This window comes from Alexandromys fortis, unplaced genomic scaffold, assembly GCF_014885135.2.
Source record: "Alexandromys fortis isolate MF-2015 unplaced genomic scaffold, M_Fortis_MF-2015_v1.1 scaffold_72, whole genome shotgun sequence".
Lineage (NCBI taxonomy): Eukaryota > Metazoa > Chordata > Mammalia > Rodentia > Cricetidae > Alexandromys > Alexandromys fortis.
This window is the reverse complement of record NW_026067969.1, coordinates 7105152-7123487: the sequence shown is the minus strand read 5'-3', so window position 1 is coordinate 7123487 and position 18336 is coordinate 7105152. Positions and strand designations below refer to the sequence as shown.

Here is an 18336-nt window from a genome sequence, read left to right as displayed (position 1 = left end):
ACCCTTGCTCCATTTACCCTCCCTACCCAGGACAGGAGTCTTAGTCATGCGCCAGTTTCTTTCTTGGCCTTTCTGAATGTCATCCCAAAGCACTCCATGCCCTCACAATTGAAAATCAGGTTGTTCCTTGGCTTTTGCCCCTGCACTCACTCCTATTGCTAGACCCACACCACTGCCCACACATCCCAGGCTCTCTGCCTGAAATTCCCCCGTTGGCGTGTCCCTACCTTGATGGCCCACAGCCCAGGGTGCTCAGGCTTAAAGGCTACGACCTTGGCCGAGTCCGGAATGTTGAGGAGTACGTTGAGACCTTCATCTGTCTGCAGGACCCTTCCTGTGGAAGCATCAGGTGCCACTCAGTCTTCTCTCTTTTCCCAGGGTTCCCAGGTTCCCCACCTTGTCTCCAGGACCCCACAGCCCACCAACACCAGCCTCAAGTGTCCTTGGGACTGACAAGAAGATTGTCATTGTTGTAAGTCCTCATTGGTCAGTTGCCACCAGCCTTCCAGCTTCTTCATCTGCAGGGACACCTCTCTGCTCCACTTGGCGTCCCCTCACTCTTCCCTAATTTCTGTATCCTTGAGTATGAGCCCCTTGCCACCATTGCCTCTTTGTAGGGTACAGGTGTATGTGCGGTATGTATCTGTGGGGTGTGTATGCATGTGAGTGCATGTATGCATTGCACATGTACATATGTCAGTTTCTTCCGCTCACCAAGTGGGAGCCAGGGATGGAATTCAGGTCTTCAGGACTGGCAGCACCTTTACCCACTGAATCATCTCACTGGCTCATTTTCCTTTTCTGGGACAGAGTGTCTAGCTACACTTGGAGCTCAACCATTGGCTGACCAGAGAGCTCAGGGACCCCTCGTCTCCACCCCTCAGTGCTGAAGTAACTGGTATGGCTGCCACACACAATTTTAACATGGGTGCTGAGTATCCAGACTCAGGTCCTCATGTTTGTGAGCAGACACTTTATTGACTGAGCCATTTCTCCAACCCCCTCCTCCCGTGGCCTCTTTTCATCTCATCCTGGGCTTCCAGCTCAGTCTTAGATCCAAAGAGCACATACCCAGTGGATCCCGGACTTCGATCTCAGGCCCTGGCCCGCTCAGTGAGATGGTGACCTCCTTCAGGCTGGGGTCAAAAGGGATTCTCCACGTGTGCTCCCCTTCCTCCTCATGGTCTGCAGACAGCAGGTGTACTTTGGAGGCCTGGATCGCTGACTCCACCCACTTTAGCACCTGAGAAAGGTACAGAAGTTGAACTAGGGGGTGTGCCCAGGCTTTGACATGTCTGGTCACCTGATACAGCTCTGACCAGCTTCTGCTATATGCAGAATCCACACACTCCTTGTGGATTTGGGGGTAACAATCTGTTCAGTGTCCAAGACCACAGACCGCCACTGTCCTACACTAGTCCTGATCGGCTCTTCTCCCCTCTTGGCATCCATGGCTCCAAATGAAGCCTGTATGTTGACACAATTAACTCAGAGCTGAGAGGTGCAGGCACAGACTACTTCTTCTTCTTCTTCTTCTTCTTCTTCTTCTTCTTCTTCTTCTTCTTCTTCTTCTTCTTCTTCTTCTTCTTCTTCTTCTTCTTCCACTTCTTCTCCTCCTCCTCCTCCTCTTTTTTCTTTTTCTCCTTCTAGTAAAATTTTTCATTTATTTTACAAATCAACTTCAGTTTCCCCTCCCTCCTCTTCCCCCCCTCCCTGCCACTCCTCCTCCCATGGGAGTCAACAAACTAAGGCATCTCATCAAGGCAGGACCAAGCTCCTCCTCCTGCATCAAAGCTGGGAGAGGCATCCCTGCATGGGGAATAGGTTCTAAAAGCCAAACAGGCTTCTGCAGGACAAGCTTCTGCCTTTCATCTGTAGCCCCCACAAGGAAGCTGCTGGTGCACACTGGGCAGCTAGGTATGGAATCTCCATGCTGTGTGGTTCTTGGAGCTACAGGCTCCTCACAGGTTGCAGATCATCTAACCAGGATGTGGAAACCCTTAGTCGATCAAATATGCTAAAGCTAAAAATCTGCACTGTGTGACTGGGAGTCACTGTGGGGAGCGCTTGCCTAGGGAGCTGGAAGCTCTGGGTTTGATCTCCAGCACTGAAAAAATTTTCCTTGTATTACACCAGTTCAAGGGAAAACACTGAATGTAACTTCTGTGTTCAACAGGAATGGTGTTCAGAGGCCAGAGTGTCCTTCTCAAGGACCTTTTTGGAAAAATGCCATCTGCTAAATGTGGAAGGAATGATGCAATTAGGAAACCATCATCTTACAACTACTAATGAAATAATTGTTTCGGGCAAGGATCTTCTTTGGATGTTAAAAGCAAAGGGTGTAAGATTGATAGAGACTAAATATCCACACAGAGCCAGGGTGTCACCCCACAGGCACTGAAGTCAGTGTGGGGTGTGGAGACATGGCCTCGCCATACACGGCTGCCTGCCACCATTGTAACCAGTGACACAATTTGTCATCGGCTACAGAAAGACCAGCTGTTTGTCTCTTGATGCCATCCATCAGGAAGAAGTCGCAACACCAACCCCAAGTCACCCTTCCACACACACCAACCACTGCCTACCAGGCCTTGGGACAAACTCAGCCAGGAGAGATGTGGGTGACACCATGGGACAAAGACTAGAATTTGGAACATGGGACAGAGCCTCTTCAACCGGTGTCACAAAAAGGCGTGGATGGCTCCAGATTCGAGAGGACGTAATAGTCACGAGAACCAAGAGGGGCAGGCAGCAATAATTAAAACCAGAGCCAGGAAGGCTTCTTCAGAAAACATCGTGAGGGGCTGGGAAGATGACCTGGCAGATGAATTACTATGTAAGCGTATGGACCAGTGTTCAGATGGCAGGCACCCAGATAAAAAGCTGGTGGGCGTGGCAGCCCACCTGCCAACCTGGATCCCTAGACCAAGCTGGCTAGCTAGACTAGCCCAACCTGGGAATTTTCAGCATGGTCAGAGAGAGACCCTGCATCAATAAACAGTGGAGAGCGGCGAAGTACATACGTGATGTCAATTCATCCTGCCACGTGCACATCACATGTGCCCTCAAATGTGCATACACATGCATGCAAAAGAAAAGACTTTTTTTTTTAAAAAAAAAAAGACATTTTGAAGTCAAACGGGGGGAAATCAAGCAAGGATTTGGTATGAGATCACAGTAATAAAGTTCATTAACTCTATCAGAACAATCTAGGCTATGGGATACTGTGGGGGGATGACAGTAAGCTTCAACTGAGAAGCATTTCACAGCACACATGAGACCCTGGGTTCCAATCACAGCATCCAAAATAAAAAATAATTAACTATAAATTACTTATGGATAAAGTCTCATGAGCCAGCAGAATCCAGAGGGATATGGAAGAGAGAAATGCAAGCAAGCGCTGAATTGCTGGTGACTGTGAAACTTAAGGGAGGTCATTTGCTTGACTTTTGAGACAGGGTCTGGGTAGCCCTAGCTGGTCTAGAATTTATTGTGTAGACCAGGTTGGCCCCATACTCACAGAGACCTACTCCCTTTATCTCCAAGAACTAGGATTAAAGGCCTGTGCCATCATGACCTGCCATTCATAGCAATTTAAAAAAATAAAAGTCATTTTATTTTTAAATTTTGTTTATTTATTTGTTGGTTGGTTGGTTTTTGAGACAGGCTTTCTCTGTGTAACATCCCTGCCTATCCTGGAAGTCACTTACTATGTAGATCAGGTTGACCTTGAACTCTCAGAGATTTGCCTACCTCACCTAGCCACCACACCTAGCTTGAAAGCCATTTAAAAATGCTAATGATGTAATGAGTTTATCACACACCTGGGCGTGATGTCTGCCAGTGTCAGTTGACTATAATTGCCTTCCTGCAACGCTGCCTGAAGGAGAAAAGGCTCTGTGATTGATTAGCAATGTCTGCCACAGATCTGAGACTGGAAAATAGTGGTTGATGTGCTACCCAAAGGCCTTTCTGGCCCTAACTGGCAATTCTGCTCTGCCTACTGTGTAGCCTTCACAGAAGGGAAGGGACCTGGCAGATCTGCCTGAGATTTTGGGGATGAGTGTGTTTTACAGAGACTGAGTTCAAGCATGTGCCGTGAGACCTCAGTTATCACAGGATAAGAATTCAGCATTTCCCCTTCTTCCCATATTTGGAGCGGCTTCATTCTCCTGCCTTTGCCTGGTGTTCTGGGAAACGTGTCTCTTGAAAAGGCTCAACCTGTCTCCGCTGCTGGACTAGCACAGGGTTCCTTGTCTAAGTGGGGGAGGAAGGAAGACAGCGCCAAAAGATCGGCGAAGTCAGGATGAGACCGCCAGATGTTGAAGGAGCAACTCCGTGCCCACTGCCTGTTCCCCAGGTCACACGGTGGGGGCAGAGGATGGTGACCCAGAAAAGCTGTCCCAGGCAGCAAGCGCCCAGACAAGTTGCATCAGCTACTATTCTGCCAGGGCTACTGCAAGCTGCTCTAGAATGTTCTGGGTGGAGAGAAGATACCCAGCAATTCAGGCTACCAAGCCACAAAGAGGCCTGGGACATGGATAGCACCCTAATGACCCCAGCATGAGGCAGCTTGCCTAGGGTTGAGGGGGTATGACTCCCGTGTTCACAGCAAATGCAGACCACCTTGCAGGGCCAGACAGAGGGTCAAGGCCTTCTGGACCTAGTCATGCTCCCAGGGCTCCAGAGCGGAATCGGGGAGCCTTCCGAGCAGAACGCCTTCATTAAGCAAGCACAGTGTTTATTTGGCGAGTATGATGGCTTCCAGATGTCTGTGGGGTGGGGCCTGGGAGTCAGCCATGTGCTGGCCTGAGGTTGGGCGCTGATGGAGAAGGAAGGAAAGAATCTGGCCTTGTTACACTCTGCCAGATGACTGCTTCTGGGCCCTTCATGGCTGATAAATCATCCCAGAGGCACTGCCAGGGTGCTTAACAGCCAGGACAGCTGAAGAAGCTGAGGGGCTAGGAAGAGGAATGGGGCTCACAGCTACAGATGGGGAAACTGAGGCTTCAGCTTGGAGTCACAGGAGCGCCCACCCAGTCCCAAGGCTCTGCCTCTTGACAGTTGTGTATCCCAGATTCTCTACCCAGCTCTACCTTGCTGAGGACACTCTTGAGAGTGTACCCTATTCTTCAGGGGGCTTCAGTGGAGTAAGGGAAGGGAGAAACCTCCATCCCTACCCAGAAGCCTGGGGGAGTTCAGCTATGGTCACCTGTGCCCAAGACCATGCCCAGCACTCTCTGTTCACCCTGGATACCACCCCATCAGCTCTACCAAGTGCAAGGGAGAGAGCGGATAGTATCCTACTGTATGGGGCTGACAGGGCTTAAGGTCCCCTGAAGGTAACAGAGCCATGGTCTGCTGCAACCCCCGTCTTGCCCCAGCAGCCCAGGTCTCAACCTCTCCACTCCCCTGAATGCTGCTGAGAAGGGTTGGGGGATGAGCTCTTCTCTGGCCCCTCCTACTCCATCCGTCAGAACCACTTCCTCCCTCCCACTGTTGCAGAAAGCAAGCCACCTCCCCGTCACAGGGACTTGCAGAATCTGGGTCATTTGTCAGGTGTAGTTGCTGCAGCCGAACAAGAGATGTGTCTCAACCCCCAGAACAGGCTAAGGTGAGGAGCAGGCTGTGTCAGGGGAGACCAGTGAGTGGGGTGGGGGAAGCTTAGGGCTCCCCTGGGAATCCCAGGGTGATTCCCAGGCAAGACAATAGAGCATCTAGCTCTTCTGTCTCTTCTTGTTCCCCGTCACCCTCCTGAATCATCATCACCTGTAGCTGAATGAGGGCTGGGCAAAGCCTATGATGCCACACACAGGCTGTCATGGTCCTACCCAAAGCTTGACTTTAAGAAATGCCCACGTTGGGCTCAGGACAATGGCTCAGTAGCTAATCGTGCATGGTGTGCATGTTTGAGAACCTGTGTTAGACTCTGGGAACCACACAGAAGCCGGGAGCATGAGTACATGCCTGTAACCCAGCTCAGTGTGGGAGGTGCACAGACACTCAAGCCCAGCTGCCCGGCTTAGTTTCGCTTTAGTGAAATATCGTGACCCAGAAAGTCAAGTGAGAGCAACTAGGGAAGCTGCCCAGTGCTGACCCCAGTCTCCAGATGAACAAATTCACACCTGGATACACACAGTCACACACACCAACACCCTAGGACAAACCCAGTGTCACGGTGCTTGTCTCCACTATGGTCACCCCCTGTGCCAGGATGATCAGAGTCCTAAGTTGCCTTGCCAGGGGCAGAGGTTCTTCGATCCTGCCCCCATATACTGTGGAATAAACCCAAAAAGGGGGCTCCTTCAGCCTGGGAGGCCAAGTTTACAACCAGAACACGCCAAGTGCCCCAGGACAGAGATCCTCTGGTTCAGATAGGCTGCATCCTCCTTGACAGTGCATACAGCCGGTACTTAATAAATGACCACAATGGAGTGTGCAGAATATATCGATCTTGCTGCCCAAGAGTGTATGTTGTTTGCTTCATACGCCTCCTCAGAAATCTGAAAGACTTCTCCCAGCCAGCCCCACTGGACTGGCTTTCCTGGGGAATAACCAGAGCCTTGGCTGTCCCAGCCACTTTCCCAGGCTTTTTAAGTGTTTGAGAACATCTAGAAAGATCCAGATCCAAGGCATGAAGCTCTCCATGCCCAGGAGCATCCATGCCATCACGCAAAGCCCAACCCAGCTGTCAGGGGTCCTACCAAGTGAGACTACCACAGTAAAGAGCTGATGGGCTTGCCTGGGGTGCCTGGAGACGGGGCCCTGGCAAGCTGTCCTCAGCAACTTGCCTTGCCTCTGTCTGGGTTGTCTCTGGAAAGAAGGAAGTGTCTCCCCTAAAAGCAGGGACAAAGCTGTCCCTCCACTCTGAAGTGCCTCCCGCCCTCACGTGGGGCCCGGTGCCAGGAGAGGCTGACAGCCAGAAACGAAAGCCTGTTGTGTCACCGAGATGCATAAACGCCATCTGTCAACAGGGAGCCGAGGCACGCTAATCTAAACATGGCCCCAGAGACCAATCCTCTCGGTTCATAAATACACAGCTCGCAAAACCCATCCTGGAGACCACTGGCTGCCTCCGAGACACCTCCCTTCCCAGAGCAGCAGGCACGGGATCCCAAGCGCTCTGTCCCCAGTTATTTCCCAGCGGCACCCGTTACCTCTCTTGAGTGTCTGCCTGAAGTGCCCTGCACGGCCCAGCCTTGAGAGCACTCGATCTAGTAGCATTGAATAATAACCCGAGCACAAAATGACAATTATATACAGTAGCACCGCGTGAGTGGGAAGGGGTGTGGAAAGAGATTTGACCTCGGCAGGGAGTGGAGGCTGGTTGCCTGGGAAGATGCATCTATCCTGGGCTGAGGAGCTGAGAAACAGAAGCTTGAACAAAAGCCCTGGGGCCAGAAGAGCAGGAAAGAGGTTGGCTGGGCTCTGAGGGGTGGGCAAGAGGAAATGCAGGTAGAGGTTCTAGGCAGGGGACAACAGGAGGGACATACAGGTCGGATTTGGTATAATGTCCTGTATTATGCAGGGGTCCTTCCATACAGGCTCAGGAAACCTGGGTGTCAGTATTAAGCAACACTTCTCGCTCTGCCCCGTGACTCCATGACCACGGTTTGAAATCGGCTAACACTGGAGGATTTGCAACACTGAGCCAGGCCTCTTGGTTCAGCCAGAGAGGGTAGCTCGGGCCTGTGCTACTGAGAAGGATGGACACAGTAGAGGGAAGAGGGCTTTGAAGAGGAGACAGCTGTCATTTGGCCAGGGGGCAGGACAGGAACACAGAAACCTGGTGTGCTCTGGGCTTAGTGAATCTGGAAATCGAACCCTAAAGGAGTTAAAGCAAATCCCTGGGATCCAATCTGAGGTTCTCTTGCCCCAGATTCTGGGACAGTCTGAACCAACCTTACAGTCACACTAGAATGTGTCAAATTCTGGCCCTGCTGTGGGACACAGGCAGCTGCTCCAAGTCTCAGGCTCTATTTCAGAGTGTTCCCCCAGAGTGCCTGGGGGTTCGGACACTCAATGAGATGATGCAGAGCCTAGAGGTAGGCACTCAAGACCCCCCAGTGACAACCACCAGACAAAGCTCATGTGTACATCACCAAGCAAGACCCAATGCCCTCACCCACGGGGCAGCGGGCTCAGAAGAAACAGTCTGTGACTGCTCACCTCTGCCACCTGCTGCTTGTCCAGCTGGAACACCTGTCCGGAGCTGGTGGACGCAATCTCCTCATAGGCCAAGTAGCCAGGATGGGTGCGGTCACCACAGTCCCCCGTCAGCACAAAGACCACCTGAAAGACAGGCAGATGTACAGGGGAGGCAGGAACCTGACCATGGGAGCGATGACAGTGTCCTGTGGGTGGGGACCAGGAGCTGACACAGGGCCCAGTGCTCACACTCATGTGACAGAAAAGGGACAGGAGTGGACTCCTCTTAGAGTGGCCCCTGGGGGCTACTGTGAGGAGAACCCTGAAGAACTCTAGAATATTCTAGACAAGAGAGCAACGATGTCATCCTAAATCTGGAGGTTTTCCCCAACAGCAGACTGACCCTGCTCCCCTCCCCCAGCCATTGGTACAAAAGCAAGAGGCAGAAGCCCCAACCTGTCTTCTGAGCGCTGACACAAGGACAAGGGGACATGAGCTGCAAGGACTAGGGCCGAGGATGAGGGTGGGAGAAGCATTGCCCAGACTCTGCTGGGCTATGGAAGGAGGAAGGAATGGGGTCTGCACCAAACACAAGCCTCACCAGGAGGTGAGAGCCCACAGGCCCAGAGCTGCAGCCCCGCCTTTAGAGAGGCACTGCTTAGACGGGCAGGACAGGGCACTGGAGCTGCAGGAGGGTAGCCTGGCTGCTCTCCACCCTCTTACTCCCTCCTCTGGCCTCCTGCACGGCTGCCCATCCCTAAAGCTGGCCTCTCACCTGTGACTGCTTCAGCTGCAGGAGCTGCAGAAGCTCGTTCTTCTTGTGGTAGTCCTTGGCACGTGCATCAGAGAAGACATAGATGAAGGACCCGGGGTTGGCAATCTCCACGGCAGCCTTGATGGCACCCACGCTCATCTCTGGGCAGTCACCGCCTCCCTGGAGGGTTGAAGTGTGTCAGCAGCTGCCACCTACCCCGTCTACAAACGCCTAAAATCGGTGGGAGTCGGGAATCGCCTCAGACCACCTCAGTGTGGCTCGCCTGGTCAGGCTGTGGTCTCTGTCCCTCCCAGCATCTGCCCTGTTGTGACTTTAGACAAGTGACATGAATGAGTGACAGCCCCACCCTGTAGAAGGTATGGAATATGGGGGTAGAGCAGACAAGGCGTTAGCAAGCCTTATACGAGTAAGTGTGTAAATGTGTGGCGATGGTATATGTGTTCTTGTGTGTGCACGAGTGTGTGGGGATGTTCATAGACATATATGCAGTGTGTGTGGAGGCCACAGGCCAATGTCGCCCATCCTCTTTTAACCCTTCCTTGTGTTCTCAGACACATCTTTGGCTGAATACGGAGCTCGCTGATTCTGTGCGATCCTGTCTGTGCTTCCGCATGCTGAGATTACAAGCGTCGGCAACCACACACACACACACACACACACACACACACACACACACCTGCCCCGTGCACGTGCATAAGCATTTTACCACCACGTGACAGGGAAAGCTGAATGGGAGCAACTGCGGACAGGCTCAGAAAGACCTGTGCCAGCGAAGGTTTCAGGAGTAAAGACTGGAGTGGAGCCGGGCCAGGCAAGGAGAAAGACTCTCTGTCACCTGCTCTGGCATCAGGCCCTCGAGGAGGGAGACACACTCTACTCACACCCTCCCTGCCCAGCAGCGCCCGGAGCTATTGTGGGGTGAGAACACATGCTGTTTAAAGCCCAGTCTGTTGCAGCGGCCAACCCCACAACTCAACCTTCTTAGCTCACGTTCACCCCAGAGGGACATCCTCAGCCCCTAGTGTCCTTGATCCTGCTCCAGGCTCTGGAGGACCCAGCTATCTATGGAGTCCCTGTTCGCAAGAAGCTGGTGGCCTCAGCGGTCATGAAAAGGACAGCTGCTGGACACGGATGTGTTGTAAGGTAAAGACATTCGGGTGGCCGAGGACACATGACCTAGGCTCAGACCTGGCTTAGGGGTCTGAACCGAGCTGTTCCTCAGGCCCCCACACAAACCCTCAATGGAGCAGTCTCTCCCCTTCACTCATTCATAAAACGGCACCACTACCAGGGCTCTGTGAGGTGTTCGTTCCATAGGATGAGGAGAGGAGCCCAAGAGGTACAGACTTCCAGAACCAACCCGAGGTGTGGGAAGCAAGGCAGGGAAGGAGGAGGACATTCCTTGGCTCTGCTACTGAAGAGAAAGAAGAATAAAGATGGCGGGCAGCCCACCTGAACATAGAGTTCCCGCAGTTCTCTCTGGAATACCACTGGGTCTGCTGTGAGGGTCACTGGGCCGATATCTGTGGAAAGAAAGAGACACAGGTGGGTTTCACAGAGCACAAAAGGACCACGGGCAAATCCATTTCTAAAGTGGTCCCAAGCCTCCTCTAGGAAATCTCTACTCTGCCATCTTGTCCATTCCTACTCCCAAAAGGAAAGGGATGCTGGGAGAAACAAAGAGAACAGGAAACAGCTCCTCCATTCTGGAACACACAGCAAGCAGCCAACCCCAGGACAAGCTTGCTGGATGCTCCCCAGAAAGTCCGTCTCTCTGGGGGAAAGCTTCAGATCCACACACTGGCTATGGGAGGGGATATGGAGCAGGGGGATGTCCCTCCAAGGCTGATGGAACTTCAGAAGAGAACATGAGCTTCTTGGTTGAGTGATGAGTCTAGTAACTAAAAATTAAATTACAGTCAGGCAGCAGATACGATGCAGACAGTATGCAAAATGTAAGACTCACTTCCTGGGGAGGGCAGAGGATGGTGGTGTGAGGCTCCATCCTTCTGCTCAGGATGGTATGATGTCTAAAACTAGGGAGTGGTTTCTAGAATTTTCTTGGCTCTTGGTGGGTTGTTGGGAACTGAAGCATGGAAAGCGAAGCTGTCGATAATGGGGACCACTGTGACCAGTTCCCAAATTCAGCAACGAAACAGATAAACTACTAGGTACGAGTGTGGGTGAGTCTCACATGAAGGAAGCATGAGAAAGAAGCCAAACTCGGGAGTGTGTCAGAACAGAAGCTGCCCGTGTGGTAGAGGAGTCTGGAAAAGGCAGAGGGATCTGCTATGGGGATGGCCGTGGTCTAGACCCTGAGAGGAGTGTGGGTTCTAAGGTGCATCACCCCTTGAGAGCACACAGCTGAGACTCATGCATTCTTTATCTGTGGATTTACTTTTGGAAGTCATACTTGTGCAGGGACATTTTGTTCCCTGAACCATTGCCCAGACCCTGGTTGTTTCTGTGCCAGATAATAGTCTAGGCTATTTAAAATACAGATAGACATTAAAAAAATAAAAAAATAAAATACAGATAGACAGACAGATAATAGATAGGTAGCTAAATAGATGATAGGTAGACAGATAGGAAGATAGGTAGATGATAGAAAGTAAGAGAGAGAGAGATAAATAGGTAGATAGGTAGGTAGACTGATGATAGATAATGAATAGATGCATGGATGCATGGTTGGATAGACAGACGGCAGATGAATGGAGAGATGGGTGATGGACAGGTGAATAGAGAAAGAGGTGATGGGTTGAGGATGATCACCCTCCCTTCCTTGGTTTGGTTTTTCCTTTGGTATACATGGCAAGATTGAATGTCAGTCACCACTCAAACCTCCTCTTCTGATTTTCTTTTTCTTTGAATGTTTTATGTCTTTGGTTTTTAAAAATAATGTTCTCTTTTTGCCTTTGTTTGTGTGTATGGTATGCATGCATGTGTAAGCATGCTCACATGTGTGTGGTTATTCATTTGTATACATGTATGTGGAGGCCAGAAGCTGGCATCAAGTGGCTTCCTCAATTGCTCTCTGCATTATATATTGAGGTAAGATCTCTGTAGAACTCAGAGCTCCCCTACGCAGCTCGCCTAGTCAGATGGCTCCAGGAATCCCTGTTTCCTGTGTCTTGGGATTGCAGGTGGGCTGCCACTCACCTGGCCTTTACCTGGGTGCTGGGAACCCGAGTTCCAGCCCTCACGCTACATAGCATGCACTGTCTCAGTGCTATGTGTGGCATCTTCTCAGTCCACTTAAAGACATTATTATTTATGTGTATGTACGCCTGTGTGTGTGTGTGTGTGTGTGTGTGTGTCACATGTGCAGGTGCCTGCAGAAGCCAGAAGAGGGTCTCAGATCCCCTAGAGCTGGAGTTACAGACAGTTGTGAGCCACCATGTGGTGCTGGGAGTCAAGCTTTTTTCCTCTGCAAGAGCATCCCGTGCGCTTAACCACTGTGTTGCTCCGGTCCCTGTTGTTTGTAACCACTGTACTGGAACAAGATTATGATAACCTGGGCAGTCTTGGGTGGGAGGGTGAGCGTCCCGGATCTAACATCTAAGGCTCAGCTTCCTACCACCCAGGTTCTGGGAAAGTCCATCCTGTGAGAGAAGGTGTCTGTGGTGATTTGAAAAAAAAATGCCCCCCCAAAGGGAGTGGCACTATTAGAAGGGGTGGTTGTGGGATAGGTGTGTTCTTATTGTAGGAAGTATCATCACTATGGAGGCGCACTATTAGAAGGGGTGGTTGTGGGATAGGTGTGTTCTTATTGTAGGAAGTGTCACTATGGAGACGGACTCTGCGGTCTCATATATGCTCAATATACCGCCCACTGAGACAGCCCACTTCCTGTTGCCTGAAAGATATAGAGTTCTCAGCTACTTCTCCAGAACCGTGTCTGCCTGCATGCCTCCAAACTGTAAGCCAGCTCCCCCAATTAAATGTTTTCTTTATAAGAGTTGCTATGGTCGTGGTGTCTCTTCACAGAAATAGAAACCCTAAGTTGTCAGTCTCCCTTGGGAGACCAAGTCACCCCAAAGCAGCTGCCTCTTGTCTGGCCTCCTCCTGCCCCAGAGAGCAAACATCTGGATACGACTAGGAAGGGGCTGAGTTCTCAGAGCTCACCCACAAGCTGCTTGTGGGAGGGGCAGAGAAGCATGGCACCCATCATCAGGGAAGACGCCTGTGGAGACTGGGCAGGCTGGCGCTCCCACACCGTTTCCAGCAGGACACTGAGTACAGGGCCAAACAGAGCAGGGTGTCAAGTTGTCACGCTGAGAGTTACGTACGCGCGTGTGTGTGTGTGTGTGTGTGTGTGTGTGTGTGTGTGTGGTGGGTTACTGGGTCCCTCTTTCTCCCTAACAGCTGGTTCTAAACAAAAAAAAAAATCCCAATGGTGTCCCTCCCTGACACAGTGGGCTTTGGGTGAGGCTGCTGCTGCTTTGTGTTAGTTCATTTTCCTGATGCTGTCACAGAATCCCTGACGCTACTTGATTTAAAAGAAGAAAGGTTTTTTTCCCTGCTCACAGTTCCGAAGGGTAACAGGCCCAAGACTGTAATACAGCACCTGCTGAGGGCTCTGGGAGTCACATACGGCAGAAGTGGAAGTGAGCAGGCTGGAGAGCGTGAGGGTAGGCTCATCTCAGGAGAACTCAGCCCAGAAAAAAACACTACCACCCCATTCCTGAGGGTGCAGCCTCATGACCTAAACCCTCCCTTGGGCTCCACATTACCACATGGAAAATTCAAGCTTCCATAAATCAGCTTTGGGGTGGGACGGGCCGTGGCAGTCATGTTGACAGGCATGAATCTATTGTTGTTAGAGGTGGGATTTTTTTTTTTGAGACAAAGTCTCATGTAGCCCAGGCTACCCTTGAACTCTTTATATAGCCACTAAGGACCTTGGATTCCTGACCCTGCTGTTTCCACCTCCTGAGCTTCTGGGATACAGGTACACACCATCTCACTCTGCTCTTTCAGGGCGGGTGGAACTCAAGACCTTGTGAATGCTGGGTAACACCCTACACACTGCCCCACATCCCTAGCACAATAAAACCTACTGGAGTCCAGGGAGTGACCTGAGCAAGGAATTATGAGCAAGCATCAGTAGAGATGGGGCTGGGATCTGGGTCATTCTGACCCCAGCTCCAGGCTGTCAAGCAGGCTAGAGGCTGCAGATGCTCTGTGCTCACTTGCTGGGCCTCATTGCTCCTGGAAGGGAGGGAGGTTCGTGACTGATGAAGGACATTTGCCAAACAGCTGGGCAGAGGTAGCGTGCAGCTCCTTAAAGCTGGGCACACTGGCCGTGGGAATGATTAAGTCTGGGACCGTGACTCCCTCAACCATTCTCCTGCCTACGAGTTCCAGAATCCTGGCCCAGGCTCACCCTCTGCAGCAAACTCAGAATTCTCTGGGGTATATGTAGAACATGCAGGGCTGGGATAGTCCAGGTGCTTTAGCAGCCCCTTGTCTGGCCTGTAAGTCCCCGTGGGAATAGTCAGGCTGTGGCTAGGCCCTTAGAGTTCATCTGTAACAATCTCTCATCCTCTTATCAAGGACTCTTTCCAGATCTTTCCTCCCCCATAGTCAAGCAGCATTTGAGTCTGTAGCAAGTTCTCAACACACACACACACACACACACACACACACACACACACACACACCACCCCCAGTAACCTCAACAGAACTCCCTACCCCCTACCCTGCCACCATCATGCCCACCCTCTCCAGGACTCAGTTGTCCCATCCCTAGGAGGCAGGAGCTGGAGAATGTGATGTGTAGGTTGCTGGGATTCCATTTTCCGAGCCCGAGCCAAGATGACACCCTGTTTGCAGCTACCCCCAATGACAGACTTGATGAGACAAGACCACCAAACTGATGGCGCTACCCAAAGAGCAAAAAATGGTCCCAGAGCCTCTTCCACCCCCCAGGAGTCCAGAAGCTCCTCAGAGGCCCCTGCCAGGGCTTCTTTTCTTGACTACTCAGTGGGTCTTGGCTCCGTCTGCTGCTGTTCATTCGATGTGTGCTGGACCACAGTCCTGCTGGCCTGAGAGCTTCTACTTCTGCTATCCCTCTCCCCAGAATGCTGTTCCCAGTCCTGCCTTATCCTTCTCCACTCAATGGCACCTCAATTCAGCAATGTCATTGCAGGACTGACTGCCATGACTCACACCAGGAGTGTGTCACTCTGGGCTTTTCTGACTGCACTGAAGACCATGGCAAACTGGCATCTGCCTGGCCAGAGGTAATCCTTCTAACCTTAGAGAGTAAGGTTAACCCTTGGAGGCTGGCCTGATCCCACACCAGCCCCTCTGGGGGCCTCCATCGTCAGGCCCATCACCCCTTTCCCCTGGCACATACCTCCCAGGTACCCAGCCCCCACCCCTTCTCCCTCTACCCCCTCCCAACTTCTCGCCCCTGAAAAGACTCAGGCCTGGAAAACCCCTTGACAAGGAACTGTCTGGCCCACTCCTGGCCGTTGACGTGACATGAACCAGTCTAGTCCTCAGGATACATTCAGGATTCGCTTTCCCAGTACATGACTCTGCGTCAGGATGACAGGAGCCGGCCTGAACTGGCCTGATGTAGCTGATGCCTCACAGGTGCCTGGATGGCTAATGTTCCGGAGAGGGAGCTAGAACTAGACTGAGGGAGTGAGGACCCCCTGGCTAAGGTGGGGGGCTAAAGGAATGAGGACCCTCCTGCTGCTATAGGGGTGAGAACCCAAAGCTAAGGGAATGGCCCCCGTGCTAAACATGGAAAGGACCTCCAGCCTAAGGGAAGGAAACTCCCAAGGCAGTGGGAAAGACTCCTGGGTTAAGGTGTAAAACCTTTGTGTTAAAGGAGGGAAGATGGTCAGGCTGAGGGCCTGAAGCTCCTCAGGCTGGGTAGGTAATCACAAAATCAGGGTGGTAAAGACCCCCATTTACACATATATGCCCCATAGCTCCCATGCATCCTAAAAAAAAAAAGTCTGCCCCAACCATGAGCAGTTCTGAAGACAGCAGCATGAGTTCAGTGTAGCCATCCCAAACCTCTTCACCCAGGATGGCAGCACCCCCAGAGACCCCAGGCAGGCGAGACTCTGAAAGGTTCCAAATTAGCCAACAATCAGGCATATGCAAATTAGCACAACACCGCATGCCATCTACCAACGTAGCCCAAAGTCCTTATAGCAGGCCAGATGTGATAAACACAGTGTCCCAGGGTGTCCTGGGTAGGGCAGAATTTTTCCATACTGATCAAAATGCAAAAGGCAGGGGCCACTTCCACAGAGCGGTTTCACTTCCAGGAATGCATCCTGCAGACACATCCCAATGCATGTGGGTCCGCAGCAGAGGGACAGAAAGAAGCCAGCTTCGTATAGTAGGGGATGTGCAAAAAATTAAGGTAATGTGATAAGTAATATCACTTGAGGTGTCTTCTACAGCCATGAAAACCAATGTAGAAAAAGTGAATGTCCCGACATGGAAAGGTGGCCATAATATAGTGTGCACTGGGGAGGGGAAAACACTCACTGACTATAAGTTTAAAAGTTAAGACTGAGGGACTGGAGAGATGGCTCAGTAGTTAGGAACCCTTGTTTCTTTTACAGAAGACCTGGGTTCTGGTCCTAGCACCCATGTGGAGGCTCACAACCCCAGAGAACTCCGGTTCAGGGGGCTCTGACGCCCTCTTCTGGCCTCTGTGGGCACTGCATGTATGTGTGGCACATACAGATAAGCAGACATGCACACACATAAAAGTGAATATATATATATATGTTAAAGTGAGCATTTTGAAAAAAATAAGATGGTATGTGTATATGAAAGCAGCTGAGATGATTCAGTGGGTAAAGCCACCAAGCCTGATAACCTGAATTTAATTCCCAGGACCCACATGGTGAAAGGGGAAATGAACTCCAAAACTTTTTCCTCTGACTTCCACGTTCATGAAATTACACATACAAATAAATGTTTAAAAGGGGGTATTTGCATATAAGTCGGCCATATATGAGTTGCATACATATGCACAAATATGAGCACACAAGCACATGTACATACATACACACACATAAACATACACACCCATGAACATGCAAAAATGCATATATGTACACACACTCACAAAGCCTGGAAAGACATAAGAATATTAAAGTTTGCATTTCAGGACTGGAGAGATAGCTGAGCGGTTAAGAGCACTGACTGCTCTTCCAGAGGTCCTGAGTTCAATTCCTAGCAACCATGTAGCAGCTCACAACTGTCTGTAACTCCACTTCCAGGGGATCTGACCCCCTCACAAAGACATACACCTAGGCAAGCCGTCAATGCACATAAAATAAAAAATAAATTATTTAAAAAATCAATTCTGCATTTCTTGAACATTTTATGATTAGACTGTTTTATAAATATGTCTTTGCTTTCTCGAATTTGGGTTTTGTCCTGCAGTGGCGCCCAGGGCCTGTGCTCTACCACTGCACTCCAGTCCCTGTTTGTCAGTGTTTGAAGGAAACAGATTGTTAACTGGAAAAGCCAAACCCTGAGCCAAAGCTTGACAAAGAGCAGAAAGGAAGAACTTCCTGGATGGTCTGAAGAGATTAACCCACACGCACAACTCCTGCATATGCACTCAGCGAGAAGCCAGCTGAGCATTAAAGACAATAGTCACCATGACCACAGGACTAAAGTAAGGCATGTGGGAACCAGTCACAAGGAAGGGACCGCACATGTCAACAGGAAACAGACCTGGCAACGCCACAACAAGAACTGGAAACATACCTGCTGAAATCAGAACCTGTTCCCAAACCACACAGAGGATTTTTGTTTTGTGTGGGTGTTTTATTTGTGTTAAGACAGGGTCTCTAGTAGCCCAGACTGGCCTCAAACTCCCATACAGTGGAAGAGGACTTTGAATCTCTGATCCTCCTGTCTCCTCCAGTTCCCAAGGACTGGGATTACAGAGCTGGATCACTGCTTTCAGCCTTTTGTGGTGCTAAGGACCAAGTCCAAGGCTTTGTGCAAGTTAGGCAAGCACTCTCCCAACTGAGCAGCATTCTCAACTCATTGGATTCCTTTTCTTTCTGTTTGTTTTGCCTTCTGATTTATTTAGGTTTCTCTTCTGGTTAAGTTTTTGTGCTTTTTGGTTTGGGGTGTTAGAAATAAAACTGTCCTTACCCTAATCATTTAAAAATAAACAAACAAAACAGCAACAACAACCACAACAACGAAAGGAAACCAAAAACAGACCTTCACATCAAGAGCCAGCATCCTAAGGAGCAGGTTGTAGCTCAGTGTTTGAGTCTGTATTTAGTATGCTAAGCCCTGGATTTGATCCCAGCACCAAGAAACAACCAACCAACTACCAAAAGAATCGACCTGTAAATGACAAAACCAGAAACAAGATGAGATGCCTTCCGTCACCACAATTCTTTGAA

At 50.7% G+C, this 18336-nt stretch overlaps 1 protein-coding gene across 3 annotated transcripts in view; it reads right to left on the bottom strand.

The window, feature by feature from the left end:
- Hmcn2 (hemicentin 2) overlaps positions 1–18336 on the bottom strand; it is a 152281-nt gene that overhangs the window by 122251 nt on the left and 11694 nt on the right. For all 3 annotated transcript variants that reach the window (XM_050155359.1, XM_050155357.1, XM_050155358.1), the window contains exons 2-6: positions 10376–10446; positions 8924–9082; positions 8170–8292; positions 1072–1243; positions 228–334 (exon numbers count right to left, since the gene is read on the bottom strand). In XM_050155359.1, the coding sequence (XP_050011316.1) occupies positions 228–334; positions 1072–1243; positions 8170–8292; positions 8924–9082; positions 10376–10446 (632 nt within the window). The remainder of the gene's footprint in view (positions 1–227; positions 335–1071; positions 1244–8169; positions 8293–8923; positions 9083–10375; positions 10447–18336) is intronic.